General features: G+C 38.3%; 1 protein-coding gene across 2 annotated transcripts in view; it reads right to left on the reverse strand.

Moving 5' to 3' along the window:
* Positions 1-732: 732 nt before the first annotated feature.
* The window catches only part of LOC308063411 (macrophage mannose receptor 1-like), a gene marked incomplete at its 3' end in the record, with an annotated part of 35,353 nt that continues 20,267 nt past the window's right edge, over positions 733-15,818 (reverse strand). For both annotated transcript variants that reach the window (XM_080386342.1, XM_080386341.1), the window contains exons 17-29: positions 15,578-15,645; positions 14,565-14,665; positions 14,091-14,230; positions 12,708-12,822; positions 11,827-12,008; positions 11,075-11,177; positions 9,319-9,548; positions 7,247-7,412; positions 5,788-5,934; positions 4,623-4,739; positions 3,168-3,335; positions 1,365-1,394; positions 733-977 (exon numbers count right to left, since the gene is read on the reverse strand). In XM_080386342.1, coding sequence (XP_080242468.1) covers positions 733-977; positions 1,365-1,394; positions 3,168-3,335; positions 4,623-4,739; positions 5,788-5,934; positions 7,247-7,412; positions 9,319-9,548; positions 11,075-11,177; positions 11,827-12,008; positions 12,708-12,822; positions 14,091-14,230; positions 14,565-14,665; positions 15,578-15,645 — 1,812 coding nt within the window. The remainder of the gene's footprint in view (positions 978-1,364; positions 1,395-3,167; positions 3,336-4,622; positions 4,740-5,787; positions 5,935-7,246; positions 7,413-9,318; positions 9,549-11,074; positions 11,178-11,826; positions 12,009-12,707; positions 12,823-14,090; positions 14,231-14,564; positions 14,666-15,577; positions 15,646-15,818) is intronic.

The following is a 15,818-nucleotide window of genomic DNA, read 5'->3' on the forward strand; positions in this document are numbered from 1 at the left end:
AACCACAGAACATTTCCACACAATAATTGAACACTGAAGTATTATTAGGTGGTATATAGATCCTTTATTGATATAGTCTCATATTCATAATTGATACAAAACATTCAAAGTCATAGAATATGACTCTTTGCAAAGATTTACTTGCTTTGCAAAATCCAAGTTGAAGCCATGAATGATGGACAAGTATTTGATTTCAGTTATAATACTGGGGCAAGGAAGATAATTCTGTAAGGAGTGCAAGACAGGGACAACAACAGGGAAAAACAATTAATGTAAATCTCTGCTTATTCCAAATACCATTTTACTTGAGTAACAGTATGCACACTTCAGCACATTATGGGGAGATACGTTCTCAGAGTGCTGGCTTTGGGGCTGAATGCCCTGCAAAGAGCGTGCTCACTGTATGTCTGTACTTGGCTGTATGTGATGCTGCCACAAATCTCTAAAAAGAGAGAACACTAAGGTATTAATACATAACTTTTAAATCTAAATTCCCCCTCATTGTGTTATTTTTAATGCTTGATTAATCAACCATTTTTACAGTACTGAGTCTTAGTCCTAAGTGTACTTCTTGAAGAGCATAGAGCAACAGCTCTTAATCCTTACCAGAGGAATAATTGCTAATACTAGTTCATAGAGTCTGTTAAGTGCAGGTAACAATTACTAAGCTTTCCTTTGTTCCAGATAGGGTTTTTTTTAAGCTTAAACGTATAGTTTGGCTATGTTATCCAATTAGACAACACTGTGCTCGTTTTTTTCTTGGTTGTTAGTAGAATCATTTTCATCATCCCTTCCAGTTAGGACACGGCTGTATTCTACCAGTGTGCTGCATGGCCTCGCCTCTCTTTCAGACTCCCTTGGGGTTTTGATCTTGAATAAGAAATAAATCATGAAGCCCACCCCTAAGAGAATGATGAGGACCAGAGTAAGTAGCATCCACATACTCATGTGACCATGTGCTTTGTCCTTTTTGGCATCTGTAAAGAAATGTAAAGCAAATAGAAGTGGGTGTACTATAGCCATAAATAAATATAAGAATACTGAAAACTGTTGGTCTAATTTCCCCCTTAATTACCAAGGAGAAATCTGTCATAATGTCTTTGTGTCAGTCCCCCTCGTATATCTTAGCTTGCAAAAGAAGGAGCAAAGAGGGTGTGATCCATTTACCAAAGATTTAGTTATCCAGGGATGCTTTGGTTGTCTCATAGGTAGTACTAAATTATGCTGGGAATTCATTCAATGGCAACTAAGTAAATTAAGCTCATATAAAAGACAAATAAATAATGAATATCAGTTCATAAAAAATCACAAGCATTTCTTTTCATGTCTCTTTGAAACTATTGGGAAGGAGAAACAAATCTTACCTTCCACGTTTGCAGCTGCTTTAAGAACAGCTGTCAAAGATAAAGACAAACATTTAGTCAAAATCTAAAAAGATCACATTTTCATCCTGACAGTTTCATATTAGCAAAAGGTCTGATATCCCATGCATCAAAGTTACCTCATCACTCCTCCTGGAAACACATTTGCTAAATTAACAGAGATGAAAAGGGGTGATTGTATTTTAACCTGATATTTATGGTAATAAAACTGCATGTTAAAGCCCCGTTCTTGCTTCTTTTTAATAATCAAAGAATCTTCAAGCAGATAGTTTCTGACTGTTTTAGATGACTCTCTCTCCTCCACTGGTTAATAATCTTGCCCTCTTCACTGGGCCTGCATGCCTACGGAGACTGGGAACAACAAGGATATTTGACACTTTTCCTATATTGCACATAATTCATTTCAGATTTTAATTTACCCTAATTCATTTGCATCTATAATTACATTTATAAGCTCAGGCTTTCTTATGCAGTTTTCCCCAGCTGTGCAAAGAGGGCGCCATCTGCAAGATTTTTCTCGGCACTCTGGGTGCGAGCTGGACGATGGCCAGTGGAAGAGCAGATCTTCCCCATGGGCCTGGGAAGCTGCAGGAAGAGTCGGGGTGTGTGTTCCTGGTAGGAAACACCAGGAGCCTGGCTGCTGCAGCAGCAGCACAGCAAAGCATTAAGCTCCAGCGTGTTTGTGAGCACGAAGGAAATGCAGCTGTGAAAGTGTCCCTTGGAAGCACGCAAAGCTCACTGTAATGTAATATCTGCTTGGGCTGAAAGCCCATTCTGCTGGAGAGCCTGGTGTAAGGGATATTCTCTGTACTTTGGCATTGCACGTATGGGCCACTGAGAGCCAAACCCATCAAATACAGTATGTGTTGACACTGAGTTTCTGTGTTTGATGTATCTGGTAACAGCTAGCTTTTTGTGGTGTCTATTGCTTTGACTACTCGAAGACAACTAAGAACCGCCCTAAAAGGAGAATTTTCTTTTTCATAAAATGCTCTGACACTGCTACAAATGTGTACACATGCTTTCCCCACCAGCTGCAGCTTTGCTCTGGGAGGTGAAAGGACAGAACCTCAGAAACATCCTAAACCTCAAGGTTGCGAAACAGGACAGGAAAGCTTTTTTTTCTTTTTTTTTTTCTTTCTTTTTTTTTCAGAATTAACAGTTAAATGCCAAAATACCACATGGCTGTTTGGCTCACAATATTCTGATATTTCTACTTCCTGACCAAAGCAGATGGTGCTTAGTTACACAGAAACACAATATTAAAAAAACAAAACAAAACAAAAAAACACAAAACCAAAACTGCTAACTGAAACGCTTCTACTATTTTCAAAGGTCACTACACACGCTCTGGATCGTGCTTCCGTTCTGTTATTATTGCTTCATCCATCTCTTACTGGAACAGCATGTATCATAGTACAGCAAGGGAAGGAAAAGCAAATTATTGTTCCATAGAAAGTGAATACGGATGTCGAAGGGGAGCAAAACAACAAAGGAGTGTAAATTTTGTTTAGGAAATCTTGATCATCCTTAGTTATTAATTGAATATTCATCACACCATGCAAGAGAATCTGAAATTATGAAGCAATAGAACATGAACAGGACAGACACACACACACAAAAAGATAACTCTATATATTCATATTATTTTTGTCTGAACACTGAAGCAGGTGATAAGGAAGACTGCAAATAAAGTGTTTTATTGGTCTTTTGTAGTGACCATATTGTGCTATTGCTACTGAAATAAAACCATAAACATCAAGAAAAAATATTAAAGTCACTTACTCTTTGGTTTCTTACAAATAAAACCCTTTGGGGAAGAGCAAGGAAGGACACTCCAGTAGCCAGAGAACGCAGACAGCTCCACACAGTAATCAAGCTGGTCCTTCAAGGGCTGTCCTTCGGCCCAGTTGACAAAGCCTAAGGCACTGTTGTCTTGCCAAAGCAGCTGCCCTAATGTTGGAAATGTTACTAGCAATACTAATAGTTCCACGTCAAAGATCTTCACTAATATTAGTAAATATTATCATTATTACTTTACTCAGCCTAATAAAGCAATACTGCTCTTTTAAAAAATGCTGTTTGTGGTTGTTTTCTAATGTATTTTATTTCTCTTGATTCACTTTTTAAGAACTTCTCCAAATTATGATTTGCAAATTTGCCAGTCATAACAGTTTTAATTTACAGATTCCCTTATTTTTGTCTGGGGTACTAAAGTTTCAAAGCTAGGCTTTTTAATTTCAGCAGCACTCACTGAAAATCAGAAACATTTACTGTAACACAAACATATACCTAATTAAAATAAAAACTTTTTTTTTTTCAGAAACTCCTGCTGCAAAACATTCTGAAGTATCAGTGAGTTAAAATGAATCTAAAATAATAATCCTTTCTGACTGATTGTGGATTGACACTAGTGTTGTTTTCTTCCAGGTGCTTGTTTTCCACTACACTCTCTTTCTGGTAGCCAGCAGCCTAACTTTCTCAGTACAGGGGTACAGAGAAGCTCAGTGCTGTGGGCTGTGGCTGGACCCCCCAACTCTCACGTGGGTACTCCCCAGCCATGAGAAGATGAGATCCAGCCAGGATATGTTCCCCACTGGGGCACAGAGCAAACAGGGTGGGAAAGGCTTTCTCACAGATCAGGAACAGGAGACATCTTCAGGGAGGGTTGAGGTCAGGGGGACAAATAACATGCCATTGACTGTGGTCCAATGTAAAGGACCTTGGTGACACTGCAATCATAAGCAGCTTTGAAAAATTATCATTGATTACAGCAATTCTTGGATTGTTCAAATTTAGACATGAGGCCCCATGATTGCCTCAGGTACAGACAAATGAAATTGCATGTTATATCTCACCTTTTAAAAGAACAGTATCTTCTGAGTTGTGCCTCTCAAGAGATATTCCTATCACCTCTCCACATCTTTGCTTCTGAACCACATATAGACAAGAAATTTTAATTGAGGCAATCCCACATGGTGGCATCCTTTGGTAGATCCATACAACATCTAAGATCCATAACTGAAGCCCACAAATTTCTTTTCAACAGCCTTTCACACCTATTGGATAAAACCATCAACCTCCAAGACTTTTTAGATTATATACTATCAATCTACCTTTTTGTTTTTAATTAGCTTCTATTGTACTTCAGTTAGTTCCTTAAAAACAACAGTCTTATCCACATTTCTGTCCATTTAATGAAGTCTATTTGTGGTTATTTATAGAAGTTAAAACAGTTACCATTTACATTTCTGTATATTCCTATCCAAAAGCCGCTTGTCTTGCTTGTATATAAGTCTGCATGCTCTACTAAAAAGTTTGATTCAGCCAGATCTTGTACAGAGGTCAGCATACCACCTGTAAAAAAACCAACAGAAGATGACAGGAGGTATCTCCTGCCATAGAAGTCAGCGGCACAACATAGTTACAGCCTTTGATACAGGATAAGTATAATAATAAAGCCTCTCCTGCTGGTAGGGAGTATGCAAGGATTTAAATAGAAGCCAGAAAGTAGTGTTCAGCTGCAGGGGAACAGCAAAGACTGTGACTGGTGTCATCAGAAATGAAAGATGTGAAAGCATAGTGAAGATGATGATTTTTTTAAACACCAGGTGAAACACTTATTTTCAAGTGATTGGATAATACTTTTCATAGGCATTACAGATGATTGTTTGTTTGTTCTTCATGGTTTGACAGGATATCATGTAGTATGTAATACTGCGCAGCAAACAAATTCACAGTTAAAATTGAAGTATTCATTTTTCTGGCAATGGTGGTCCAGGAAGAGTGCTAAGAGGATTTAAAAAGATATGAAACAAAAGGACCCATTTCTTTTCGGCAGTATAGTGCTTCCCTTTCACTGCCTCCTGAAGCACGGATGAGGTAGCTGATGATTCAGCAGCATAAGTAGAATGGTGCCAAGGAGCAGCTCGTGGTCTGGGCCAGGACCAGATGCCTCCAAAATGCGGGAGGGAAGCATTTGGGTTTGCCTTGCCCTGGCTCTGGCCACTGGTAGAGCCAGGACTTTCACGCAGTTTGTGCAATCCCTTTAGGATCACACACCCCGTGTGAAAAATAAGTAATTGTTTACTATATTTACTTCTTGTGTAGGGAAAGGTATGGAAAAGAAGAGATAAGGCCAGAAAGAAGTTCCCTCTTTTTGTGAATGAAGAAATACAAGAGGAAACAAACACAGCTGGAAAAACCTCAAGGAAAATTGATCACTCAGATTTCAACATAACCGAAAAATAAACAGTATCAACAGTAAAAAGTAAATGAGACATTGATTTCCTTTTTTTAATAAGTGTAGGTTTTGCAGCATTAGTTTTCAAGACTTTTTAAAGTGATTTTTTTTTTTTTTAATGTCAAGATTGAAATCCTATTTTTAGGTAAAAAAAATAATTACCTGATTGAATGCACTGAGTCACAGACTGAGCCCAGCTCATTTCATTGTCATTGAAGTTATAGCAGTGGCTTCGGAAAGGAATCCAATATATGCGATCAGATTCAGGACATTTTCCAATATCCTGTGGGGGATCAGAAGGAAGTACATCTAGAAGAAATCAGATATTATGGACGCTTTCATTCATTAGAGGTGGCAGATCTTCAGATATGAAATCAAGTTTAAAAAAAAACCTTTCTTAAAAGTTCTTGAAATATACTTCGGCATACAGTGCTAGAATTATCAGTGACTACGTCAAGAGGGCAAATGAGGAACAGAACTGCTCAGTCACAACTGAATGATTGAATGTGAGCCTGCACTCCCAACTAAATCCAACTTGAACTGTCTCAAGGATATTTGAGTGTTCAGGGGGGTTTGGTTCTAGTTTATATTGTTATAACCAAGAAATTTGTATAAATAAAAGATACATGCATTAAAAGCAGAAAAAGAGAATCCAGAAAACTCCCAAACTCTCAGGAGATTCAAATAACAATTTGATTTTAAATGGAAGTATAACCTAAAATCAGAGTTTACTGGGGAACTTCCCATTTAATATTTTCCTCAAGGTAATAATTCTTACATTAAAATTCTGAACAACTTTAACAATGCATGGAATAATCTGAATGTCATTGAATATTTGTGTAGTAGCCCCCCTCATTCTCCTGCAAGCAACGACATTATGGAAAGAAACAGCAGTATATATGTTTTTAAAACTAAAGTTACAAATTAATAGATAGGAAGTTCAGAGCATGGCCTGGAAAAGAAATTAAAGAAAAACTACACAAAAACAGTTCAAAAGAAAAATAATTTCCATTAAGTCTGTGTCACCAGAGCTAATACTGGTTGCTCTAGTACAAATGGGAAAGCAAAAAGGTTTAGTCCCATCCTAAGTGTTGCCTGTAGCTTTCAATTTGTAGTATTCCTTAGTGACACCTGCAGAATCACTATGAAGTATGAAACATTGTTTGGGCCAATAACAGACTTTTTTCCCCAGATAGAACTCTTCCTCCTTTCCCCGGTTTTTAAAATCTAATAACACTGAAACCATAACCAGTGTATGAATGCCGCTTATGGTGAAGGAACTGTATTTGTTTTATACTTCCCACAAAATCCCTGTCAGCAAGAAGTTTTATGTTCTAGACTTGAAGTGAAATGTTTCATACTCCCACAATCTCTGTTCTGTCTGCTTGTGGCATAGGAGAACTTCTACTGCAGTTATCACCCTAGTCTAGTAAAATGGCATTATCTTGTCTGATAAATGACCACATCATAAAAATAAAACATTGTTCATGCAAAATAAAGGTACTAACATTACAAACTCAGTCTTATTATTCCCTAATACATACTTAGAAATCTGTATTTCAGTCAAAGCAGATAGAGCAAGGTTTCTGCCATAAAACTGAAAGCCATCGCCATAGCTTACCCTCAGATTTTTTGCAGGCAGGAAAATGTTTTTCACTGCAAGGTGCTGTTTTCCAGGTCCCACGGAGCTCTAGATAGACACAGGCTATTTTCTGCTTTGGTTCTCCATAGGACCACTTTGAAAAATTTATTTTCCTTTTATCAATCCATCTGCCATAGCCATGACTCTAAAATTGAAACAGACAACATAATTTTTGTACACTCTCATCTGCTGTTTCAGGTGAGTGGATTTATACAAATGCAGATTTTCACAGTGACATGTAGAGCTCAGTTTGTATATCTGTTCTAGTACTGTTAAAATATTAATTGAATCAGGACCCAGCAATGTGAAAGTAAGACAAAGCAGTATCACTCCCATGCTGAAACAGCCCACAAAGGTGTTTTGAAAGCCAAATGATGCTTGCTGTGCACTGCTGGTGCTCAGTCCCTTGTCAGGCACCATCGTGAGGTGGAATCATGGTCTAAGAGGATTCAGATCACCATGAAGAGCAATACAACCATAGGAACATGAAACTTGTGGAAAGCTCAGGTGGAAGTGGGTCTTGCAGTTGGCTGTCAAACAGGGACTCTAAGCTCAAGTACAGTTCTGAGGAGAAACATTCAGGAGTAAACTGCAGTTATCACTATGAAAAGTCTGAGAAAATTTTTGGTTTGTAAGAAGCAAAAGAGAAATATTCAGAAGCAGGAAGTCTTGAGTCTTTGTTTAGTCTCCCCGTGCCCCCTTTTTTTCCCCAGGAAGAATCAGAAGAATTACAAGGAACTGGGGACAGATCCAGACAGTCTGTCAGTGCCATTAAGAACTGGGGGATAAAATATGATCTCTCTCTAGTGTCTACATGTATCAGGAGGTCGGGTACACAAGTTCCTCCTGACCTCAGTACCATCAGGGCAAGATCATTGCCTGGGGAGCAGGAGGAACCAAGAAGCTTTACTCTGCAAAAGAAAAGGACCAGGAGAATATTTGGTGTTTCAAACTTGCTTGTCATAGAATTTTATCTACTTTCTAAACCATGTTTCTATAACTGTAAAAACAAAAAAATTTGATATCAAGTGAAATTAAACACTATTATATTTTTTTGGATAGAGATGTCCTGTGGATTTGTGCAAGTGGGAGGATTCATGTCAAAGCTGGTGACTTCTAGTCACATATATTCTCAGACAAAGCATCTTGCCTGTTAGGGAGAGGTACCGTTAAAATCATTGAAATACATGTTGTTCAATAACAAGTTCATTCTCAGACAATGTAGCCTTCTAGGAGGCTTTATCAGAGTGCTGCTGCATCATATAATCAGAAATGCTATTTTTACAGAACAATTATTGTAAGATCTCCCTAGAGATACTAAATTTCAGACATGTTTAGCTGTGTTATTTATCTGTGCAGAATCACAATTAATAAAAACAATCACTAGTTAAGAAGATTATTACTGATGAAAGAACTTTTTTTATATTATCAAGGTATTTTAGCCATCTGAAAGGACAATGCAATAGAAACATGATATTTAGATGCATTGAACAACTACATATTCACTAGAAAACGTGAAGCTCATTTTGGCACTCAGCCACAGAGTTAGTAAGACTGACTCAAGTGTTCCCTTACACAGTGGTGGACCTGGGTCTCTGAATCCACTTTTTCTGGTACAATATAGCTTTTACTACTTTTAATCTTTGGGACTTAGCAGTTATCAGAATGAGGCTGTTCAGAGGCACATAGTATGTCCTGTGAGCTCTTCTGTACAGCTGCCAATGATCATGAGGGACTAGACTTAATGACCTTGTTGGTCCTGTTCAGTAGAATTCAGCTTTCCTAAAAATGGCCACCTGAAAGTTACCCAGATAGTTTAACCTAAGAGTCTAAGACTCCCAAAGAATTAGTAGAGGCCAGCACTGTCAGAGGTTCCCATCCTTCTCCGTTGCCTAAAATGGAATAATTATTTAAGATGGTTGAAGTTAAATGAAGTGAGTGCTGTCCACCAGTCCTAGGTTCCTAAATCTACTCATGCTACAGTTCTGCCTGCGGATAGTAATCCAGTCAATAGCATTTAACTGCTCCACCAGTGAATTTATTAATCTTACCACATTGCTGTTGAGCCCAATCCATAAGGGTTCTCCATATCGTGCTGCCTGCAGCAGCAGGAATATATTACTGTAATGATCAAAAATGCTGGCAAGCTCTGAAGATCTCTCCTTGCAGGCTTTTCTTGCTTCTTCCCAATTCATTTTAGAAAGAATGATTAAATAGGTGCTGTTACCATAATGGATGAAACCAGAATCTGGGGCAATTGTGGAATGGAACAGTTCAGGCTCTGAAGGAAAGAAGTGTAAATTTGAGAGGAAGTGGAGAAAACAGTCAAAAATTACTAGCTGCCTGAATATCAGCATTACTTTTGAGTAACAGTTGAATATAGTGTGGCAGCACAAGCATCAGGTATCTGCTTAAATAAGAAAAAGCATTTCTTATTTAAAACACAGGAGACATTTTTTAATGGTAACTTGGAATTATTTTTAACTATAGCATAAAAAGTGTATTCAGGGATTAGGAAGAGGCAGAGAACACTGTGTGTATCTAGACATACACTGCACCAGATGAAATTTGTGAATACTGGTTATACAGTGATGTTCCCCCCAGAGCTCTCTAGGTCCCCCTCCTGCAGTGCAGGTGAAATTCCTCCCACACACAAGCATGGTGCAGGATCTCCACACCATTTCAGTCTGAAAATAGCAGTGAATTTCATTCTAAACACAGTTTGTAACTCTGCTGCTACTTCTTTCCCACGTAGGATGGAGTGAAAAAGGAAACTGTAGCTGTACATAAAATGATACATGTGGAAGCAGGAGACAAAGACCTAGAGCTAGTGATGGGGACAGGCAAAAGGACAGACAGACAAAAAACTGCCTTCGTGTTCAGTCAGTGTCGAGGATGCCCTGGTAGTTGTTTTTGCTAGTGACGCCCAGATGCAGCTTTCTGCACTTGCACAAGGCAGAGCTATGAAACATCTGGCCCAGCTGTGGCTTCTTCCCCTATTTTTACTTGCTGCTTAGCAGTTCCCTGTTCCTATTTCTGTGGATCTCTGCAGTGTAGCTGCACTCCAGATGTATCTCTCACCCTGAGGATACACAAAGAAAACTAGAATTTTGCCCTTCTGATTATTGCTGATCTTGTGATATAAAAGCATTGCTAAGGACTGATGAGCAAACTAACCAGTTTAACTGACTGTAGCTAACCCCCCAGTGGAGGATGTGTGAGGATTTTTCTCATGAGGAAGGGTTAGATCTGGGGGTGGGAAAGCGTCCTTTAGTGTTTTGTCTGCATAACTAAGATGCCTGTGGTGCAGGTCACCGATGGATTTGTCTTTATGCATTGTATTTGTGTAATAACCTGAGTCAGATACCTTTATCTGTGCCAGCTGGGTAAAGCACAGGTGGGTAAACTTTTATGTCAATAGAGAAGAAATGCATTTTGAAGGCACAATTTTTCTAACAACCTGTTTTGGGCACTTGCATCACAACGAGGCAGGTGAATCCTGCCTTTGAAGTGTCTGCTCACCACGTGCAGGCACTTGATTTAAGTGTAGACGTCTGCAGGGTGGGTGAAGTGAGCCTCTGTGAGTGCTGGTGCATATGCTGGTAGGGAAAAGGCTGTAAATCCAAAACTTTTTTATAATCTTTATCCCTGAGCGGGTTCTGTGTCTGGAATTCCTGAGCTGGGAAAGCAGCCCTGCTTCCCTCACGCCGGCTGCTACAGGCACAGCTGGGCAGTTACAACTGAGGACTCACAGTCAGATTTTTCAGGAAATCTCTTCCAACAAAGGCGGCAAAAAATAAAACTTACTGCTGTCCATCTGGCAAATATAGCTTTTTTTATGCTGGCAGTCAGTGATTTCCCAGTACCCTGCTTCATCTACAGATCTTGTTGTCATTGCAATACAGTCAGTCTAGGGAAAATTTAAAAAACGAAATTAAAGCTGATAAAGTGCAAAATGTCTGGCAAATTAATAGAAATTAGTTTGAGGAGACAAAGTTAATAGCTTTCTTTCCTAATTTTCTGGCTTTTGTTTTCATTTATTGTTTCTTGGAAGTGAAACATGATATTATATATACAAGCAAATGAACCTTCCTTGGCAGGTTACTGCAAGAAATTTTGTCAGTTTATTAAAATTGCTTGGAGTACACCAAAGCTATTTTTATGATGTATTTTATGGTAATCTGTACTGAATTTGTTGAACTTGCATTTGAATTCATGCTGTACAAGGAAAAACAATAAAGCAAAGTAAAAATTCGAGCTAATAATACTGAACATTTCCAGTAAAATCTAATAATTCTAATAACTTTCATTCTAGCAGTAATTATAATGCAGCACTCTACTTGTTCAGTCTGGACTCATGCAAAGGAATGACAGTAAGTGTAGACTCTGAAGAGGCCTATTAATCTGTGGGTACAGCTATAAAAACTCGATCTCTGAAATATTCCGTTGCCTTCTGCTTTAAGCCATTGAAATACAGGATCCTAGCTGAGACGGAAGTCAGTCAACTCACCTTGAGTACATTATCTAAATTAGGCATTTTCTGAGGTTTTTCTGTTTACCTGTATTGTAATATACTTCCCGTCAATGTACATGTATTCATCTCTAAATCGGACTTGTCTTGCCCAATTTGAGTAGTCAAAAAAGCTTCCATCTGTCCAAAGATATGTGCCGTCATGGTTAATGTCGTTCAGTCCGATCCACGTTTCATTGGCAACATCCTTTAATTGCAAGGTAAAGAAGGCTATTAAAAAAAAAAAAACATCAAAAAGAGAGTAGCTGAGGAGTTGCCTTTCTTCAAATTCAGTGTAAAGCAAATTCCAAATAAAACAACCAATCAACTTTTAAAAATATTGGAAATAGCAAATTCAGTATTGTTAGACTATGAATTAACAATAAAAGAGGCAAATTAAAATGAGTAATTAACTGAAGCAATTCGATTTCATTAAGAAAAGAAAAAGTATCATAAAAATCATAAAAATGATATAGACTTCTTGGAAATAGAGAGATTAGGGCTAGAAGTGACTTCAAAATGATTGATCAGTTTTCCCCAAGGTAGCATCAACACACATGTCATTTCTAGTAGATGTTTGTTTGCTGTCTGACTTGACTATTCTGTGGACATCTAATTACTATTTATTATTTTTATATTACATATATATAATATATATTATATGTAATTTTATATAATTACTATATATTATTACTCCTGTTTATCCCATCTTCCAAGGCCATTAAGAACAGATTATTCTATTCCCTATACATGATGCTTTTGCCAAAAGATGGGAAGCGTCATATCTCACTCCACTCTTCTCCCTGGATCAATCAGCTCAGGGTCTTCCTTTGTAGGTTATGCTGTTTAGATCTAGAGGCTAGTTCGACCTTGTTGTTAGATGAAACGTGCTGGCTTCATACTTAGCACCAAAAGGCTCAGATGCCTTACCTTGCACTTGCTCATTGTGTATAGAGGCCAAATTTCCCCCTAATTGTATACAATCACTTCTTGCAGAGTGCCAAGTCAGTCTCTCTTCTCCTCTGGATCCAAATATTTTGTAACACTGGGGGGAGAGTAAAGGATTAGACAAAATTTCAGGCGTCAAAAGAGTCTTGAAACCATTGGTTTTGATTAATTCAGTTCTAGTCCCTGCATGTAAAAAGCAGCAGATGGGGGAGCTACTGAAACGTGAATATTTTCAGCCAGCAAGAAGTGGACCCAGCTAATCACAGCGATGCCTGTGCAGCACCTACAAACCTATGGATGGTTCAGGGTTAGTGCTGGGCAAGAGCGGGCAGCCTCCAAAAGCCTTTGAGGAATTAATTAGATATCCAGTGTGCACAAGAAGAGATTTCAGGTCACGCCACTGAAAAGTAGAATTTTTGAGGGACCGAAACTACTTCCTGATCAGGAACGTAATTTTTGGGGCAGGTATCTCTCAGGTCAAGTTCTTGAGTTCTTATGTGTGTGCGTGTGCGTGTATATATATACATACACCATCAGCACCCAGACTGAGTACTAAAGCCTGAGCTTCTGTGAGCACTCAGCATGAGCTGAACAGTGTGAGGAAGAAATGCTCTTTTGTATGGTGTATTAGTATCCCATAGGGATTTTTCCTTAATATCCGTGGAAAAAGTGGGTTTTGTGGTTGTGTATGTTCTGAGGGACAGAAGACATGGCTTTTAACTGGCATATGCTGTTTCTCCCTTTTTATGCCTGTTGAATGCATAACAACTTTTGCTATTGATTGCACTGTGGGATTCATTTGTGATTTTCTTTTGTTTGTTGGTTGGTTTTTGTTTTTTTCATTCATATGGTCAGGTGTACTTTTGATTAAGTTAGCAAAACCAATGCTTGCTTGTTTTCTGTATTTGATTTGACATTTATTGCTGTTTGTGTTTCTCATTTTAAAATGAGTTGTTGTGATAACCAATTACATATGAAAAGTGTGACCTTGCATTTTTTAATCTCAGTGTTACTCAGAAAAGGGGCTTACACTTACAGGTAAGGATAATGGAACAGGATTTTCATGCAAGTAAGTGTGCCTAAAATAAACAGAAAATTCTAGAAACTGTAAAAGTAACTATGGCTAAAGGCACAAGAACATTTACAAAAAATTATAATTTAAAATATTCAAATTCACCTTTGGTTTTTAGATTAGATGCAGACTTGCCAACACAAAACCTGCATACACTGCTAATTAGAATACCTCTTAATAAACCAGTGTATAAAGTGAGACGTTTCACATAGTGAGATAAAAAAAAAAAAAAGATAATTCTTTCCTCTACCTATAGCAAATCTGCTAAATAAGGCTGAGATTTGTTACTGCACCTTATTGTTAAACAAAAGCCAGGTTTCAGGACACCCTCCCAGAGGTGGAAGTACAGTAGGAGCAAATCCTGAGTAGGTTGAATTATGCCTTTCGCAGATGAAGTAATTTTTCACAGCACAGCTTATATCTTTCCAAAATCCTGTAAATAAATGGAATACAGAGAATCACTGCCTGGAACTCTCATACCACCATTACAGCAGTCAACCCCAAACAGTATTTGTAAAGCAGAAATGAATGAAACCTTCTGGAGGCAGGTGAAAGTTGCTATGTACACATTTACCCACACATACTCCCTCTGTGGTATGTTTGTCTCCTAATAGCGACGGCATGGTTTAAAACCACGCCATGAAAAACTGTCAGCATTGTTGAACTATCTATTTGTGGGATAATCTCAAATTCAAATATGTAGCAAACATTTTGGATTTTGATGCTGAATTTTCAACCAAATACTTCTTTGTTGCTATTTTACTCACCAAAGTTTCTTGACATTATCACACAGTGTTTGTCATTATTTGCAAAACTGGGTTCGTTTGGAGCCCAGGCAACATAGTTCACTGGAGTGTCATCCAACCATCTGAAAGAAAGAAGGGGACAGTGGCTGCTGGACAGACATCTCCAGCAGTCATTTAGCTACAGTGTCTGTCTAGGTAAAGGGCTAAGCAGAGCATTAGTAGTGACCAGAGGGCAAAGGCTCTACATATACTGGAGAGGACGTATCCATAACTTTATTGCTGCTTTTTATCTATTTAGTACTATCACATTCAAATTCTATCAGCATCCCATTTCGCCCAAGGTTGGATAAATAACATCATACTTCGAGCAAAGACTTCTTTATAGTCTGGGCAAGACAGAAACTGCAAGATCTCACCAGTGCATGGATTTCCTTTTCATCCCAGAAACGTGTCCTCTTGGAAGCCTTCTACAAACAAATTTCCAAAACAGGTTCCCTACCAGCAATTTCAAAAAGCTGTTGGGTGAGATGTTGCTTACACTTCTTGCTTCCAGCTCCCATAACTTGAACTACTGGGATTAATCTGGTTAAACTCTTACATTCATATTTTATCAAAACCTGCTGGGCTTACTCTGTAGCCACTGCAGATTTGGTCAGAGTTAATCTCATCCTAAAGTTGATGTCTAAAGCGAATCAGGTGATTAACTACCTAATATTAGCTGCTGCTTCTCACTACCTGTGAGGGGTCACCTGGGTGTTTAACTCAGATCTCTCAACATAAGACATTAAGTGAAATGAATCTTAGCTGTGAACTTCTATTGGTTTTGCTCTCCCAGATTTGGAAGGAAAACACATTACTCTGCTTAAATATAGAAGAACTTGACACTTCTGATCTGAGATTTCTCTTGAAATCTATCCAGAGGTCAGTTGCACAATAGTTTCCAACTCTTAAAATGAAAGCACACACGAATGCTCCCATAGAGTGAGATGAAATTGCTGTCATTTGTTGTTCATGATCAGTTTTCCTTTACTCACCTGAATTTCTGATCAAAGCTGACAACTAAGCCAATGAAATATGTTTCCCCTCGGAGTTTTGTGTAAGTCTAAAACAAAAGCAATTAACAGTTAAGCACAAAACAGTTCCTCAACATCAAACAGAAACCTGGAAGCCCATTAACCATGCCTGTGATTTATTTTTTTTTTCTTTCAGGATTTGAGCCTCAGGTAAGAACATCCTCGGTTCAGACCCAGGTTTCAAGCAGGCAACAGGGATATG

The sequence above is a fragment of the Falco punctatus genome (assembly GCF_963210335.1).
Source record: "Falco punctatus genome assembly, chromosome: 4".
NCBI classification, from domain to species: Eukaryota; Metazoa; Chordata; class Aves; order Falconiformes; family Falconidae; genus Falco; species Falco punctatus.